This window comes from Notolepis coatsorum, assembly GCF_963971535.1.
Source record: "Notolepis coatsorum genome assembly, chromosome: 2".
Taxonomy (NCBI): Eukaryota; Metazoa; Chordata; class Actinopteri; order Aulopiformes; family Paralepididae; genus Notolepis; species Notolepis coatsorum.
The window spans coordinates 177,380,254-177,398,679 of NC_140166.1; the positions used below are offsets into that span (position 1 = coordinate 177,380,254).

Sequence of the window (18,426 nt, forward strand, 5' to 3'; positions counted from 1 at the left end):
ACCATCAGGAAAGTGCAGGTCTTCATTAACAGCTGCCTGCGGAAGATCATCAACATCCGATGGCCAGACACCATCAGCAACTGCGAACTCTGGCAGAGAACAAACCAGCTGCCCGCAGAAGAAGAAATTAAGAAACGCAGATGGCGCTGGATAGGCCACACCCTGCGAAAGCCCGCAAGTACCATCACCAGACAAGCCCTAACATGGAACCCGCAGGCCAAGCGGAAAAGGGGCCGCCCGAGAAACACCGGGCGCAGAGACCTGGAGGCAGACACCAAGACCATGAAGATGACCTGGAACCAACTGGAGAGAACAGCTCAAGACAGAGATGCTTGGAGATCACTTGTTGACGGCCTATGCCCCAGAAGGACTAGCAGGCGTAAGTAAAAGTAAGTAAGTGGTACAAACGTTCACATCTAGTAGTCTTTAGATGACTAAATATAGATGAATACTCATGAAATTTGATATATATACTCTAAAATAAGTATGATTTCATATCACCTACCTTTTGGCGTCAAAATGTGGTTGGGCTGAGAGTAAAGATCCAGAATGCCGCGCAAGATGGGGCGTGGCCGCATTTGGGTTTGGGCGTTCCCAGACAAAGAGGGTGACCGGTATTGGTTTACGTTCCGTTAACTCTGTTTTAAGATTTCAGAGAAACGGTGCTTTCAAACTTTATTATCTAAATATAGAATATATATATATATAATATATATCTCCAAAATATTTCAAAACAGTTATATGGTTCTTTAGCGCAAGTGTTGAGTTATTATCATTGACCCTATAATATGTTAACTTACCTTTTCTTTCATCTGCTTTCCACAGGTGTGCACTGTGTTCTGGTCCGTAATGGAGTGACTATGAAATTAGTGAACGAAGAACTTGCAAGCTTCTCCTCCAGGAGACTCTCTTAGGACTTGGAGTTGACTGAACACATGGATGCAGTGCATGTGACTGACCCCTGGGGGCGCCCTTGTACCGTCAAACACTATGGTTTAGAAATTATATCCATTCTCCTATTGATCTCTTGTTCACAGCACATTTCCAATTGAGTACCACCATTATATTTGTCTTTGTGAATGAATGAAATGATGAAATGGCTTTTTAATTAAGTGAAATTCCATTATTGTGGAATATTGTGGCCATAAGGCAGCCTTTTTACATAAGACTAAGAGAACATTTTACTGTAAATATATAGTTAAATGTTACATCTTCTGTAAAGATATTCTTAGACGCCTAATAGCCTTTTTGTTTGGACAAAAAAGTATGTGACTATTAGCTGACTAAGATATAATTCAGCATAACTGAATGTGGAAAACACAATTGTACAGATCTGTCGATGAAATTGACCAATAGATTAGTTGATTTCAAATTGTATATCTTTATATCTCTTGCTCAAATGGTGTAAAACTGATTATATTTGATAATATATATTTTGAGGAACTAATTTTGCCTTGTGTATTTTCTTATGATGTTTTTCAATTAGTTATATTGTTTCCGGAGGCTGAAATATTACTCCATTAGACAGCAAATACAGTGTATTGATAAAATATAATTATGATCATATCATATAATTATGATGGCTTTATCCTTCATCTCATTTAGTGATCCTTATTAGCATCCCATACGTTTCTTCAGTGCTCCATGCTCCTGCCTGGAGGAGTAGTAGTAATATCCAATCCTCCTTCACACACACACCTCATTTATCTCCCTGGAACCCCTACGATTTTATTGTCAAAATTTGGTCTGAAAACATTGAATTCTAATTAGGTTGATTGAGATTTAATTTGCCAGTGTTGTAAACAGAAAGGTATATGAACCAACCGATCACAGTTGTCCAAAATAAAGTGAAGTCTAATACATTTCATCACGTTATGAATTGTAAATACTTACATTATTCGAATAGCTCATTCCAAAAGGTGAGTTCTGTAATAGGAGAAATGAGTCACTGACAAATGACAGATCATTTAAATACTATTACTCTATTTCTAGACAAATTGGCTGGCGTTTAGCATGCCGTACTGATAAGTGTGCACTATGGCGCCTTCCTAATTGCCTCCCAGGATTTGAGAGATGGAAAATAAATTAGCTTGTGGAGGTGCAGCAAGGTTTAGATGAACAAATCCAATCTAAATACAGTGACAAGTGTAAAATTTGTATTCAATAAATCATGGGGGTGAATTAATAGCACTAAGTATTCATCACCAACAACTTTAATAATTGAAAATCAGATACTCAATTTCCAGTGAGTGAAATACCATGTAACTGAAAGTGTTAAAAACTTTTTTTTTGTGTCAACCATAGGACAACAACAACTCAAGCTGAGGTTGATAAGTATATACTGTACACAGGTTAATTTGCTGTACTTTCACTACAGTATACATTAGTCAGTCTTTCACAAAGCTTCTTAAAATATTGAACAATGACTCCTAGGTCCGTGTGTGCAAATTGCATAGTGTGCAGATCTTCGCGACTATAATGATACATACTTGCTGGAGTTCCATATTCCATATATTACTGGGCTTACAGAGCTGAAACCAACATGAATGTGTACAATAATTGAATGTCCACTTTTATTGTATCATTCTGAGGCTCTGTGAATATGTGTGTGGCAGTGTGGGCCTGTACTATATAAGGGATGCATGTGCAAATTCAATTTTTTTAGCATAGATTTGGTTCACATTACCAATTCAAATGTGAAAGTTGTCTTTTGAGAACAGAGTGTTCCTAGTGTGAGAGTGCCCCTATTAAACTATCAATATTAAACATCACAATTCCATTCAATATTTCATGAGGCCTATTTTCTAACAATGCAGCTGCTTTCAGGGCTTGGAATCAATATTTCAGAAAGTGAATTTTTCATAACTTTAGTGTAGAAAGCCTAAGTGCATTATTAATATCAGTTACAAGAGCAGTAGGAAAGTGACAGATTTCATATGCATTCTATAAACATAGTGGAGTTTTTTTTTACGAGGTGTGTATTGATCCTCCGAAGAATCTCTGCTCTATATTGCTAGCGTCCTGAAATCTCTGGGTGAGGGGGGGTCGGGACATGAAATTATCGGTCACAAATTGTACCTCTTGGCCCCATATTGCTTTTAAATTGCATCAGTCTCTGACTTTTGTCCTCTTCTAAACTTTACTTGCAGTTCCGCCAGAGCGGATAACCTAGAAATCCCATCTGTGCTTTTGTTTTTCTCTGTCCTCCTCAGTTTCTTGTTGATCTGTTCCATCTGCGATAGTCACCTCCTCCTGGCCTCCCTCTACTCCCAACATGTCCTCATCTCTCAGCCTCCTCTCCTCCTCCTGGCCTCCCTCTACTCCCAACATGTCCTCATCTCTCAGCCTCCTCTCCTCCTCCTGGCCTCCCTCTACTCCCAACATGTCCTCATCTCTCAGCCTCCTCTCCTCCTCCTGGCCTCCCTCTGCTCCCAACGTGTCCTCATCTCTCAGCCTCCTCTCCTCCTCCTGGCCTCCCTCTGCTCCCAACGTGTCCTCATCTCTCAGCCTCCTCTCCTCCTCCTGGCCTCCCTCTGCTCCCGACATGTCCACATCTATCAGCCTCCTCTCCTCCTTCTCCTTCTCCCTCTCCTTGATGATCTCCACCAGCCTCTGAAACTTCTGATTCAACTCGTCCATTCCTCCCGCCACTTTGCCCTCCTCCCCCTCCCCCTCCTCCTTCTCACCCTCGCTCTCGAGCGAACTCAGCGACTCGGCCCTCGAGTCGCGCCCCTCAAACTCGTATGTCTGCAGCGAGTCGTAGGGCGGCTGGGACAGGTCGAAGGTCACCCGGTCCAGACGGAACTTCAGGAACTCTTCCATCCGGAGGGGCAGGGAGTTAGCCGCCGCCGCCACCCCTATCCTCTCTGGCGCGGTCTCAGACGGCCCACGGCCCCAGCCCCTGCCGTATCCCAGCATCCCTCCTGGCAGGGTTGCCGGCTGCGGGGTCAGGTCCTTCCTGCCCAGGACGCCGTACATGTTCAGGAGCTGCTCTCCGCCCCCCCGGTACTGGCCGCAGCCGGTCCCGTTCACGTGCATCCCCCTGCTGTTCTTACTCAGCGACCCCACGACGCTGTACGTGTCCCCTGTCGTGTACACGTGGCTCTTTGCCATGTCGATCTGGCTGCCGTTGGAATCGTTCCTCTCCGAGACCGAGGGAAGAGAGGAATCCGTATCGAGTTCCTCCACGGCGGAGCTTGTCGCCCCGGTGCTGATCTGAGTCTGGGACGACCCCGGTCTGCCCTCCTGCTGGCTTGACGAGGAGCTGCTGTGACTCTGGGAGGAAGAGTCGTTCGGGTCGCTGTAGGTCAGGGTTGCAGCTTTGTCCGTCAGAGTCGACTCCGACTGCACACGTAGAGAAAAAAACCAAGAGGGAAACGAATAAGATGAGATACAGAAAGACACATGACGGCTTGAGAATGACTATAACGTTACGTGACTATATCATAATTATTCATATCATTAGGGTGATCTCTAACCTCCTCGGGTAGTTCCTGGTCCTCATTCTGATTCTGTTTGGTGTCAGAGTTTGCTTCACTGCCTCCGTCTCCGCCGGTGGGTTTGCTGTCAGCCGGCGTGTTCTCAAGTCTGCCCCTGCTGGGGTCCGTCTCAGCGGAGCTACTCTGCACCGCTCCGGGCTCCAGGAGATCAAAGCCGCTCTGGTTCTGGATGACATGGGGATTACCGATGTGTTTGCCGGGCAACCCATAGGTCAGCTGGGCGAGTTGCAGACCTGCTTCCAGGGGCCCCTCCGGATAGTCCCTGAGAACAGGCAGCGTGTGGATGCCGTAGCACAGGCGTCCGTAGAGGGGGGCAGACCCCGGCCTCTGAGCGTCCAGGCCGGGCCGAGGGTTACGACTCCAGCTGTAGGTCCTGGCCCTCGGCGGATTCTGCTGGGTGTACCATCTGTGCCAAGAGATGAAGGTCAAGAAAGCATGACATGCACACAACATCTCTCTCTCTCTCTCTCTCTCTCTCACTCTCACTCTCTCTCTCTCTCTCTCTCTCTCTCTCTCTCTCTCTCTCTCTCTCTCTCTCTCTCTCTCTCTCTCACTCTCTCTCTCTCTCACTCACACACTTCCATACCAAGGGGGAACCTTTCAGGACGTAGCTCACATGTTTCGACTGTCTTGCAGGTGCTGCACTCGATGCATGCTCTGCAGCGCTGTGATGTCAAAAGCCGCAGTGTCCGCCTCCCCCCCCCCCTCGTCGTCATAGGTTATGATGTTCTCCCTAATGTCATCGTCCTCCAAGGGTGAGTGGGAGTCTCGCTTCTGATGACGCAACGACAGCGAGAGCGCACACACCACTAAAGGGAAAAACAGAGAGACATCACCATATATATATATATATATATACACACACACACACAGTATACCTACAGATAAACAACCCGGCAGAAATGTTGAAGATCTTTCAGAAAGATTGGGAGTTGTGCTGTTGTCACGGAGCACAATGTGTTGTCTGTCATAATGTGAAACTTACATTTCTGGCAACCAGGAACTAACAAGGAAGGAACTATGTAACACAGGGGTTCCCAAACTTTTCAGGCCACGACCCCCAAATAACGGTGTCAGAGAGCCGCGACCCCCACTATTATAGGAGGTAAAATAAATAAAAAAATAAAAAATAAAATTTTATTAAATTTTAATTTTTTATAAATGGAAATGTATGGTTGAAACATGCACACGTTCAAACGCACACACACTAATAAGCATTGGAGGCTTTTAACCAGGGCCGGACTGGGGAAATCATTCAGGCCAGGAAATATAGTGCAAAATATAGCCCCAGTCAGGCCACTTTTTAAGCAGGGGGTCTGGGGGTCCCCCACCAGGACAATTCTTGTTACAAAGACTTCATTTCCTGCATTCTGGTGCAGGATTCTTTTTTTTGTACCCTTTAAATGCCAGTGTTTGTGATGGCATCACAAATTATTGTTAAAAAACAGGCTAGCATATGTATGATTAGCAACAACACTGATTTTGATGGATTTTCTGTTTTTTTGTAATGTCAGATTGAAAATAATACAATCTTTTATTCAACTTCAGCCCTGATCATAACACCACCTATTCATTTTATAATTCTAACCCTTTAAATGCCAGTGTGTGTGATGGCATATATTTGCAATATATCAAATGCAAAGTAGATTTTTCTGGGGGGGATTATTACAGGCTAGCATGTGTCAATGATTAGCAACAACAGTTTTTTGTAAGGGTCCCGCCTCCACCAATCACATGCGGCTCCCTTTGTGTGTGTGTGAGAGCAAGAGAGAGAGAGATAGTTCTCCAACTTGTGTGAGTTGCAGTGATCTCCTGGTTGTTCCCCACCTAGGTTATCTAACTATTGCGCTGCTGCAACTAGAAACACTGGCCTGGCCTGCTTCTAAGTTCAGTGGCCTGACTGCATAAATTTTTCTTTTTTTTTTTATTCTTTTTTTTTGATTTTTTTTGTGGAAATTATCTGGCGACCCCCGCGGCGGCTCACGACCCTCCTGGGGGTCGCAACCCCCACTTTGGGAACCCCTGATGTAACAGACTGCGGACTAAACATCAGTTAATCAAGTCTCATACCTGATGGGAAGTTCCTCCAGAACGCCTTCGACTTCAACCACACATTCATTTGACTTTCACATTTCCATTTTGTAACCTGCTTACCTCTAATCCTAAAAGTTAACTCTCAGTTCAATAATATTTACTCCTGCGCTTAATTAGTTCCTAGGTACGTAATCATTAGCCCCCCCCCCCCCCCTCCCCTAAAAAAAGTTTTACACAATTAGTGAATGGCTTTGGATAAAAGCGTCATCTAAATGTAAATGTGTTTTACTCAAATTTACCTCCACCCATTCCTCGTATTTTGGTGGAGAAAATGTTTCAGATTCTCTGGTAAATCGAAGATCTTACAGGTTATAATACAGACCCATGTGACACACAGGGGTGTAAAAAGTACCCAGAAATTATACTTAAGTGAAAGTATGGGTACGGTCTCAAAATCCTACTCAAGTAAATGTCAGAGTATCTGGCTAAAAACACACTTGAGTAAAAGTAAAAAAGTTTCTACTTTTAAATGTACTTAAGTACTAAAAAGTAAAGGTAAAAACTAAATTTTATTCCGGGGCAATGAAATGTTCCGTTTGGTCCTCTTCATAACTCGTACTATCGTTTGTGGCCATCTTCTGTAGCTTGTCACTCTGACTGTCTATTCTTCTGATAGCAGGTGTTTAATCAAAGATCCCCGCTTTCTAGTCTTGCACAAGGACCAATCAGCATGGGTATGGGCAGGTTAATTTTCCATTGATGGGAATTTGATTGGCTGTTTTTAAATGAAGTGCGGCCGCAGGATTAATAACGTTAGCGTTAGTTCGGCCAGAGAAACAAATATACTAATTCAAATTGTTGGACCTGCGAGAATCTGCATTTGAAATGTAAGCAGTAAAAAGTATGTTTTTTTTCTCTGAAATGTAATTGAGTAAAAGTACAAGTATACAAACCTAATAATACTCGAATGAAGTACAAATCCCCAAAAACAGTACTTAACAGTACAAAAACAGTACTTGCTGGTGTGTGACACACCAGCACAGGCGAGGAGGCGTCCCGGTCTTACCCAGCAGAGTGGTGATGCAGGCCAGCAGGGCCAACAAGGTGACCATGCTGAATATGAGGGACGGAGACGCAGAAGGCTGTGGCAGACAGACGGTGTGCCTCTCCCATCGCCTGTCCCTCTGTCTCCCTCTGTCTTCCGTCTGCATGCCCCCTCTGAGACAGGGACAGATGGTCACGGTGACTGTGCCAGTATTGGTGAGACCAGAGGCCCCGTCCCGCAGCACGATGGGCACGTAGAGGGTGAGTAAGGTGGCGGTGAAGCCAGGAAGAGGCCTCAGGGCTGACTGGAGCACGAGGCTGGCTGTCACACCTGATGACGGGGCAAAAAAATTAAATAAACAAGTCACTGCAGCATCAACAGATGCAACATGTTTACCTCTGCTTCCTGGTGTCATGGTGAGTGACTGTGAGCACGCGATGGGACAAGTCTGCTCACGGCCGTTCCCTCTAAGTCGATTAATCCGTGGCTTCGGTCTTAGTCGACCAAGGCGTTATTAGTTGACTATGCTGAACTATGCTGAAATAAATAAATGATAAGAACATCTCTGGTGAGCACTATATCTAAAGAGGTCCTTCTGTATGACTGTTTTATTAGGATCTCCAATTAGCTACAGCATTGCAGTAGCTATTCTTCCTGGGATCCACCATAAAACGTACATTGTGACCGTGCAACACAATACTCTATACAATATACAAAAATCCAATATACAATAATCAACTATGTGAAATAGCTAATAATACTTAACTGTACACTACTATATGCCCACACATTTGGTCATACACGCCTAATTTAACAGCTCACAAAATTGATGTTGATACATAATGATGTTGCAATGCATAGTCCCAATACAGAGTATTTGACCTCAAAATTGCAACTCACTTTTAACTTTTTTTCATTGCATGTGTGAGAATATATTTTTTTTACAGATTTGTCGACGAAATCAACGAATCAATTAGTCCAACAGAGTCTGTGACTAGTAGTCGATCTCGAGGAAGGTTGGGAACAAGCCCTGAAAAGATGTGTCGTACCTCCACTCTCCCTGACGGTGAGGTTGAGGGCAGAGCTGGACTCTGGAGGGATGCTGAAGTGGACTGGGTTGTCCTCTCCGCCCTGGTCCTTGTCGATGGCTCGTAGGACCTGCACCACCTAGTGGACACACAGGAATCTGCTCTACATACCAGGCCCTCATTTATCAATGCTGCATACGCACAGATATGTGCGTAAACCGTGCGTATGATCATTTCTAAGCAAAGTGTGGGATTTATCAAAATGAACAGTGCTTGAGATTGTGCGTATATCTACGCACAGCTCAGACCGCAGAAATAAACTTTCATACATTAGTTTCAACACTGATGTGTTCGGACCCGTAATTCATTATAGTTAATTGTAAACTAGAGACATGAGTGTAATTATTGTCAAACCCTATAATAAATAGCATTTAGAATAGGTCTTTCCGAATGAATGCAGCATGGATAATCTTGCGTTATCGGAAGACTTGTCACGGATATGGCAGTCTATTTGCAGAGGGAGTATAGTCCAGCTACCCGGGCCACAAATTGGAGAATGAAACAATGCGCACGAATGCCATCACGTGCACATTCAAGTCCTCTCCACCCTGGGATTCTTCTCAGCGTGAGATTGGAGATCGCTTGGGCATTTCCCATCAGAGCAATATAATGTGTACCCATGTATAGCTGTCAAAGCTCCATCAATCAACAAATTCAGTTATGTGAATAGAAAGAGATTCTACTGGGTCAATGTACAGATAATCTGCTGATAGTGCAGAACAGTTCTGTGGGCCTTCGTGTCCATGGAGACGCTGTTGAAGACGGGTGGCTTATTGGTGAGCGTTACCCATTCAGGCCTAATTTTTTTTAATTAAATTGTAATGTTATCTGTAATGGACAAGTAATTAAAATATCACTTATGCAGGTGATCGGGGTTATCCACTGAAGCCATAGTTAATGACTCTGAACGACCCAACAGGAGCACAATTATAACGGGCTCACGCCTGCTTGTTTGGCACGGGGGGGCAGACGCAGAACACCCACCTCCAAACGCGATTAAATATTGTTTCAAATAAAAATCTAAATACTATTATTCTGTGTCATGTTTCCAAATAAGATTGTTCACAACGGAAAATGCTGTATACGTTCAATTTGTTAGACCTCCGTGATCAATCTCTCAGTGAAGCTTCTCATAGTCCATTATTTCACATTTCATGGGGGTGTTTCATTACCATATATGGTTAATTAGGGGCGGTTCTGTATGCAAATGCTTACAATCATGCACAAGCATATACGGTAAGAACATTGGTATTTATCAACACAGAGTGTGCGTACAACCTGTGCACGCACGGTTGATAAATCCAGATTTTTCTGTGTGTAGAGACATTCTAAATTCCGTGCTTATAGGAACGAAAATAGAACACTTTCTACGCATTATTGATAAATGAGGGCCCAGGACTTTTGGAACAAACTGATCCTTTTCAAAAAGCCATATTTGACCTGTAGGTTAATTGAAGTTGTGAAAAGTGAACTTAGGTCAGTTCGACCCCAATAGATGCCTTGTCTCATCAAATGATATCGCTATATGCGTTTTAAAAAGGAGCGCCAGAGAGAACAGGAGAATGAGGATAAAAATGCTGACCTGTCCAGGGGAACTGGAGTCGCATACAGAGGTTGTGTACTGCCTGTCCAGCTCCGGCGCATTGTCATTCTGGTCCAGTGTCTCTATGGCAACCACAACCCTGGTCACAAGATTGGGATTGTCTGGGGTTGGGGGGGAGGGGAGGAGAAACCCCACACTGGTGTTAAAAAAATAAACTCAAATTTTCACTGTTTCTGTTCCCCTGCCAACAAACCCCCAGAGGCAACAGCATGAGTGAAAGATGACTCTGTGGCTAAGCTCTTTTACCCATAAGGCCAGAGGGCGGGGAGGTTGTCTGATATACCTCTCTGTGTGGCGATGACAGTGATGTTATGCCACTGCTCCAGCTCTCGGTCCAGCTCCATCACCGTGCTGATGAAGCCCGTGTCGGAGGCAATGCGGAACAGTGCCTCGGGATCCGACTGAGGATCAATGGAGTACCTGAGATAGAAAGAGACAGATGGAGGAAAGGACAAGGAGAGAGAGAAACAGAGATAGAGTGGAGGATAGTGGGGAGAGAAGATCAGTCAGTGTGTGTGTGTGTGTGTGTGTGTGTGTGTGTGTGTGTGTGTGTGTGTGTCTTTGGATGTGACTGAATGAATGAATGACTGAATGAGTATTAACTAGATGACTGAGTTGCCTGACTAACTGACTGAAATACTGACTGAGTGACTGCATTGTTCTGAGTGAGTGAGTGAGTGCATGACAGACTGACTGACTAACTGAAACACTGACTGACTGACTGACTGACTGATTGTCTATTAGTTAGTGACTGGCTAGGCTACAACAAGCTGTCCCTCCACGTGGGGAAGACTGAGTCCATCCTGGCTATTCGGGTCAAACGTCAGGCTCAGAAAATCGCCAGGTTTTAACATTAGAATAGGAGATACTGTTCTCACAGACAAAACATCTGTGAAATATCTTGGTTGCGTCCTGGAAAACAGCTTATCAGGGGAAAGCATGGCTCAACAAAGATCAATAACAGGACTAGATACCTAGCCAGAATCTCTAATTTTTTAGATCAGTCAGCGATGAAAATTCTTGCTGGAGCACTCATACAGTGTCACTATGACTATGCGTGTGGCTCATGGTACAACAGCACCCCCAAAAGTCAGAAAATAAAACTACAGACATCACAAAACAAGCTAATCAGGGTAATACTAAGGCTACCTGCCTGAACCCACCTTGACCCATCACACTTTGAGAACATGAGATGGTTAAAGGTGGAAGACAGAGTCAACCAGATAGGGATGTGCCTAGTTCACAGAATCGTGCACGGGGTAGTGCCAGTGTACTTCAACAACTACTTCAACCGAATCAGGGACACCCATGCATACCCAACTAGGCGTAGCTCAACTGACTTTGTGCCAGTCAGATTCAGGAGTTGTATGGGGAAGGAGACATTTTTGTATTCAGCATCTGTCTTTTGGTCTGCCCAGTGACCTGAAAATCGTAGTCAATGCTGTTAGATTCAAGTCCAGCCTGAAGACATGGCTCAAAAGGGACTATAATTAACCTAGACACTCAGCAAAAAGGCACCCTTGCATGTTTATGAGTCTGTTATGTATATAAATGGTATATGTGATGTGCTGACAGTATGATATCCACCTGATGTTGGAGCCTTGTCCTGTGTCTGGATCCACTGCGGAGACCCGTCCGACGGAGCACACAGGTGGACAGTTCTCTGACACATCCAGACGGTACCGGGCCCTGGAGAACCGCGGTGGCTCGTCGGCATTAAGAACCATGACCCGGACGGCAGCCCGGTCCTTAAAGGGGCCCTGTCGTAGGTACCGAGCATCCACCACAGGGTTTGACACGTCCACGTGGAAAGAATAGGAACTGCGGCTCTCATAATCCAGCAGCTGGTAAAGAGGAAAATAAAACAGCCATAGTCTGCTTGTTTTATTGAGACCCTCTCATCTATGATGCATTCTATGCATAGAACACATACATACATATTCACACAGGATCCCTCGCGCTTTTCTCACATGCGTCAGCACCACTCCATAACACATCTATTTTGTGTCTCTCTTTTTATTCTACCATTACTTCATGATTCATCCTCTTTAAAGGAACACGCCAACATTTTGGGAAATTAGCGTATCTGCTTCTCCAGAGAGAGACAAGAAGATAGATACCAGTTTCCTCTCTGTGCGTTCAGTAGAAAGCTATCTTGCTGCCTAGCTTAGCATAATGAATGGAAGTGGACATGGCCGGTTAGCCTAGGCATTGTCCAACTAACACCTCTCCCGAAGGCTAACCGGCCATGTCCGCTTCCATTCATTGTGCTAAGCTAGGCTAACATGCAGACAGATAGCTCAGAGAGGAAACTGGTATCTATCTTCTTGTCTCTCTCTCTGGAGAAGACGGTAAGCTAATTTCCCAAAATGTTGGCGTGTTCCTTTAACAACCACTCATCCTTTCCTCATTTCCGTGAACTCACCGTACACTATTTAAAGATGTAGTGGTGCATCTGCCGCCTGTTACAATTTCAGTTACCAGTTTTTCTCAGTCGCTTTGGTGCATTTCTCACATAACCTTTAACATTTGCACAACAGTTAGTGCATTTCTCAAACCAATTAGTACAAACTGCAAAACCTAGTTGATAACCTGCAAAAGCATGTCACTTGCTCAAAATGGATAGGTCCATCCTCAAAAGCAAGTATTCTTGTCAATGAAAGTGTCAGTGTCATCAAAATGAAAAGTCCTGACACCATTCTTTATGAACAAGATAGTCAAATGGCTTTGTCATGTTTTCATTATGACAGATCACTCTGTAAGTGTTTTCCAATGCAAAAAAGTCAGATCTTGGTGACACTACCTGAAAATGCTCAAGACAGCACTATACACTATTTGCACAGCCATTTGAAATCTACAGTTAAGTTACACATTACTGTACACATTGTAATATTCCCTCCTTGTTGGTCTGGGACATCAATGGTTTCTCTCTGTCCAATGTGATTTCTTCCACGCCTTCTACCTTTTGCCAGATTTAAACCCGCCTCATCAACGTATATGAATGTGTGCAGCGGTTCCCTGGTACACGCTTTATCCCAGAAGAGAGAGAGAGAGAAAAACTATAAACTTTTCCTGTGTAACATAATGCATTTTGGACAACATATTGTACACTATGAACTGTCATGTAAGTGTACTGCATGGCACTAAACAAAGTAACCAGTTTACAGCACTGAACATTAGAGTATGCATAGAACACATAAATGTGTTCTATACATACTGGCGACAGATCTCCTTCACTCTGTCGCTGTTCCGGTCAAATGGCACATTGTACTACAATTATTTCATGTGCATTTAATTTCTCCTGAGCACTCTGTCAATTGTAGCGATTGAAACGGATTCAATATTACCAGAAGATATTGTCATCCTCTATAACAGCGCTTTGTATCTCTCTCAACCTTATGGCATTGTTTGCAATCACCATTGCACAAATGGCTTCCTCTTGTTGTGGATCCCTCTTCCACCTCTGCGAGGTTTTCTTGCAATCCTATGTGGTGCAGAGTAAAATTACAGTAATGTACAGTAAACATGAGATATACTGCTTCACGTAACCCATATTACTGTAGTGTACAATAACAGTGCTTCCCACTTCCCAAATGCTGCAGTACAGTACCATACTGTAAATATGGCAAATCTTTACTGTAACACTACTTTACACTACAATACAGTAAATCTGTGCTGCAGTAAAGCTGTAAGTCTAAATGTAAAATGTAAACAAGTTATTGTCCCACTGTAAGCTTCATGTATGACACAATGGCAGTAGTGCAGTGCAGATTGTTTAGTGCTGAATTACTGTCCAATGTACACACCTGCTATCCTGACTAAATGTTTGAATAATTTAATTTACAGTGGTTCTCTCAACATTTGGCTGCACCCTTTGACCAGCCTCAGCCATTGTGAGGCCGTGCTTGACAACATGGTCCACAAGTGACATATTTTGACAACTAGTTCAACATTTTTGTATGTAATGACTCAAGCAATGAAATGAGGACTATTAGTTTTATAGAGAATGACTATTCAGCATTCATAAGTATAGTTCATTTTGACTGACATGACATAAGCAAATGATAATGTTATAAAACAGCAGAGAATTGTATGAAAGCAATTGATGCATGTCCAAAAGCATTTGCAATTTGTTCGGAGGAATGAGAAACTGCTACTATGATGTGTACAAATTACTAAATGTTGTGGAGGTTTAACTAACAGTTATGAGAATTTTTATTCTGATCTGAGAAATGCACCAAAGCAATTGAGCATTAGAATCTGTCACTTTTCATTTCAGCCACACGTCAATTCAATGTAACTTATTTAGGGAGGAACCTTGCTAATCCAAACCCTCCAGGAATGTAGGTTGTTTGAATACATTTTATTGAATGGGCGCAAAGCTTGAACCCCAGTCCCCCTGCGTGGAAAAACCTAATATTTATTAGGTTTGCTAGGCTTCAGGCAGAATTACTCGCTCCACAGTCGCACACAGTCCAAAAGAACCTGTTGGACTGATGCCAGGTGGTGAGGATGGGCCCTGACACCTCTGACAGCCCAGAGCATCTGTGGATGTAAGCTTCCCTCCATCCAGTATATATACAACGGACAGAGTGTCAGCAAAGCCAGCAGGATTAACTCCAAAGACCCCAACCACAAACTATTTCAGTTGATGGCGTCTGGCAAACAGTAGCGTAGCCTCAAGGCCCAGACCAGCAGACTTCAGGACAGTTTTCCCCCTCAGGCAATGAACAAATAACCCAATGGTCTGCCCACCACTCACACACACTTTCTCATACATGCACACACACACACACACACACACACACTCACACATGCACGCACATGCACACGCACACACAAACAGACAGCACTATGCACATCTACTGCACACACACTACACACGACATTGCACTTTACACATTATATCCACACCATTATCACTGCACTATATGTTTATATATTCATACTGTATTATACTGCACCATATCTTTAATGCTACTTTAATGCTGCCATGTACGTATGCTACTACCTTGCCTCTTGCTGCCTCTACTGCCTGATTTTGTATTTATTCAATTTTATTCTGAACAAGTGCAATTGCTACTGTAAGATCAAGGAGCCAAAACATAAGAATTTCACTCTCTGGACGTGTTTGAAGAAGTGACATTAAAATGATCTTAACCTCTATAGTTACATTTTAATCTGAATTGCCTTTAATTATATACAATCAATAGAACGCAGTCATTTCTTTTTTAAATGGCACATATTTCTGTTCGGTGAGAGGACGCTTGTTTATCATGCTATTCATGTTTATCAAGCTCGGAGCACGCCGCTATCGTGGCAGGCTTGGCAGTATTATATTGTGGTAAATCTGTTTCAGAGAAATCTGTTCCGGTCTGATATATAGCTTGTTTATTTAGAGCAGTCTATCGGCAGCTCTGATGGAGGCTGATTGAAGCAAGCAGCTGATTTATATTTAAAGTAAACAGCGTAGCCTGCTGTTGCAACCAGCCCCTGTGTGACTGACAGGAAAGGAGACAATACCTTCCTCAACATAATGGAAAACATTCTAGCATAAAACACCTCCAACAAGCTGCCAGACCCGTCTATTTAGCTGTAAATACTCCTCCACTGGGACTCCTGCCCTACATTTGTGTTAGTATCGGATTAATGTTGCTTTAATAAAAGGGGAGAGTGGTTGGAGTTCCTTGTGTATTATTGATGGGTTTTTTGGACAAGGAGAAAGGGGAGAAGGCTGTAAGTGCAGCCAGCTCCAGGGCTGCAGGGATGGCACCCTGCAGGGCAGCATGGAAACGCCGCTCAATCTCATGCAGGTCTCGACGTTGAAAGAAATCTTTCACTACCAAAACCAGCTGCAACAATACCAAGAAACCAATTCCCGCTCTCCAAACTCGATATGGGTTTTTTGGGTCGAATTGAAAGTAAAATTCATCATGCGATGAGAGAAAATTGATTTATATTTTAACATCCATACAGGCCATCTGCTTCTCTAAATAGAATCATGCCATGCTCAGCTGATTTCCTCAATGAAAATGCAAATAAGGCAGAAGATAATCTTGACTTCCCGCTGTAAGAGTCCCGACATTCTCCAGTTTTCCCCGACACCTTCAACGCCTCAAAGATGATGACCGAAGTTGCGTTCGCTACAGATCTTTTTTATTATTATAATAGATTTTTTATACAGAACCCTGCTAAAATAGCCTTGTCCATCTATATCTACACATCTATCTGTTACCTATGTATCATCGTCGCTCTCCTTCCTCTCACCTTGTTGAGCACAATGACCGCCTCCTGGCCTCTTCCTGTTATATTAAAGGTGTCCCCGTTGTCACTGTCCAGGATGGTGAAGTCCAGCAGGGCGTTCTCCCCCAGATCAGCGTCTGTCGCAGTGAGACGACCCACCTCCACCCCAGGTGCTGCCAACTCAGACACGGAGAATGACCACGCACCTGCGACGGACACAGGGGGGACAGAGGAAGAGATGGAATTGACCTCTAAAGACAAGATAAGATATTCCTTTATTGATCCCCTTGGGGGAGATTCAGGTGTTATAGAACATTGGGGGAGGGGGGGGGGGGGGTACAGGTATGGGCAGGGTAATAAATCTAAATATAGGAAATACACATTTTATCTGAATATAACATGTGAATAAAAGTAAACAATAGACACAAAGGTACAGTTTGGGGTCTGTATACACTGTAAGAAATGTATGTTTTTTCATGGGAAACTCACTGTATTATTTTACAGATTACTTTTGTTTTACATTTACATTTACATTTAGCTGACGCTTTTATCCAAAGCGACTTACAAGTTCTGTACGACAAGCCATCAGGAAGGGCACAACTCTATCAGCTGAGCAACAATGTTCATCAAAGTGTTGAGTGCTACAGTGTAGGTTCGTTTATTGGGACAAGTGCATGACAGTAAGGTTAGTTAGGGTTAGATATTTTTCTTCTTTAAGTGTAAATGCCACAAAAATACAGTAAATGACCTTTTATCAAAATATTAACCATTAAATAAAGGTTGTAATCTGTAAATGTATTTGATTTTACTGTAATTTGAGAGTAAGTATTTGGCAACCATTGATGCCAGACATTTACCGTTTTCTTGCAGCTTTTTTTCTTACAGTGTACCCTATATGTTATGCTAAGAATCAGACAATTCTAATAGTTCTAATAGTGCCCCCGGTTGTGGAGCCTTGATGTCCACTGGCACGAAGGACTGGTTGAGGCAGTTAGTGTTGTGTCAGGGAGATATGAGTCTGTGGCTGAACGTCCTCCTCGTCTTGGCTAGCTCCTCATATATATATATATATATATATTAAGGCTGTCAAAGTTAACACGGTATCGCCCGATTCTATTAACTGCACTATTTTTTTTAACTCACGATTAACTTTTAAGAAAAAAATATTAAAAAAATAAATTATTTTTACTTTTTTTTTCTTTTTACTAGACTTCACTCAGGTGCAGGCACGTTGGAACTTTAAATCGGTAGGGGGTGCGGCCTTTGAGATTTTTTTATTTTTTTTTTGCGCAGTGGAGAAAAACAGAGTTGGGACACATTTCCTTTAGTCTAGCCTGTACCCCCCAGACATGTTGCTGGCCCCGTCAAAACAGTATCCTATCAGCCTCTCCATGGGCAGGTCGAGGCGTAAAGGATGTCTTTTATACACAAAAACAGCGTCTCGGCTGTTGTGTCTGGGCCGGGCATTGTAAAAACCCCAAAAAAAGTTCTGAGCTTCCAAGTTGTCATCGGCGAACTGTATATTACACGAGAATTGTTCTTTTCCAGTGACATCAGTGGATCCGTCAGTGCTCAAGCCAAATAATGGGCTTTTGGATGCTTTGCCTCTAATTTGTCCTGAATATCATGGGCAAACAGCTGTAAGATTTCGTTTTGGATGTTGTTGGACATCCAGTTGTCTCTCTTTTGGAGCCAATTCTTCAACTCGGGATCAGACTCTGTGCGCACTCTTTCTATCATCAGCTGCATAACACCCCATCCCTGTTTGCATCACCCCTCAGTGGAAGCCCCTGGCGCCCGAGGGGGGTATAGGGGAACAGACTCAGTTAACTCTTCAATACCTGATGCTGAGGCTGAACCTGTCGTCTCTGTCTCTCTCTGACGTTTATCAGATTTAGTGGGACTGTTACTGGG

At 43.4% G+C, this 18,426-nt stretch overlaps 2 protein-coding genes across 2 annotated transcripts in view; one reads left to right on the forward strand and one right to left on the reverse strand.

Moving 5' to 3' along the window:
- The window catches only part of mdp1 (magnesium dependent phosphatase 1), a 42,182-nt gene extending 40,792 nt beyond the window's left edge, over positions 1-1,390 (forward strand). Inside the window, exon 5 of the mRNA XM_084308704.1 lies at positions 826-1,390. Coding sequence (XP_084164830.1) covers positions 826-914 — 89 coding nt within the window. The 3' untranslated portion in view covers positions 915-1,390. The remainder of the gene's footprint in view (positions 1-825) is intronic.
- A 1,778-nt stretch (positions 1,391-3,168) lies between these two features.
- The window catches only part of cdh24a (cadherin 24, type 2a), a gene marked incomplete at both ends in the record, with an annotated part of 29,294 nt that continues 14,036 nt past the window's right edge, over positions 3,169-18,426 (reverse strand). Inside the window, 9 exon segments of the mRNA XM_084308404.1 lie at positions 3,169-4,344; positions 4,479-4,905; positions 5,116-5,308; positions 7,600-7,908; positions 8,628-8,745; positions 10,249-10,370; positions 10,553-10,689; positions 11,857-12,113; positions 16,537-16,718. Coding sequence (XP_084164530.1) covers positions 3,169-4,344; positions 4,479-4,905; positions 5,116-5,308; positions 7,600-7,908; positions 8,628-8,745; positions 10,249-10,370; positions 10,553-10,689; positions 11,857-12,113; positions 16,537-16,718 — 2,921 coding nt within the window.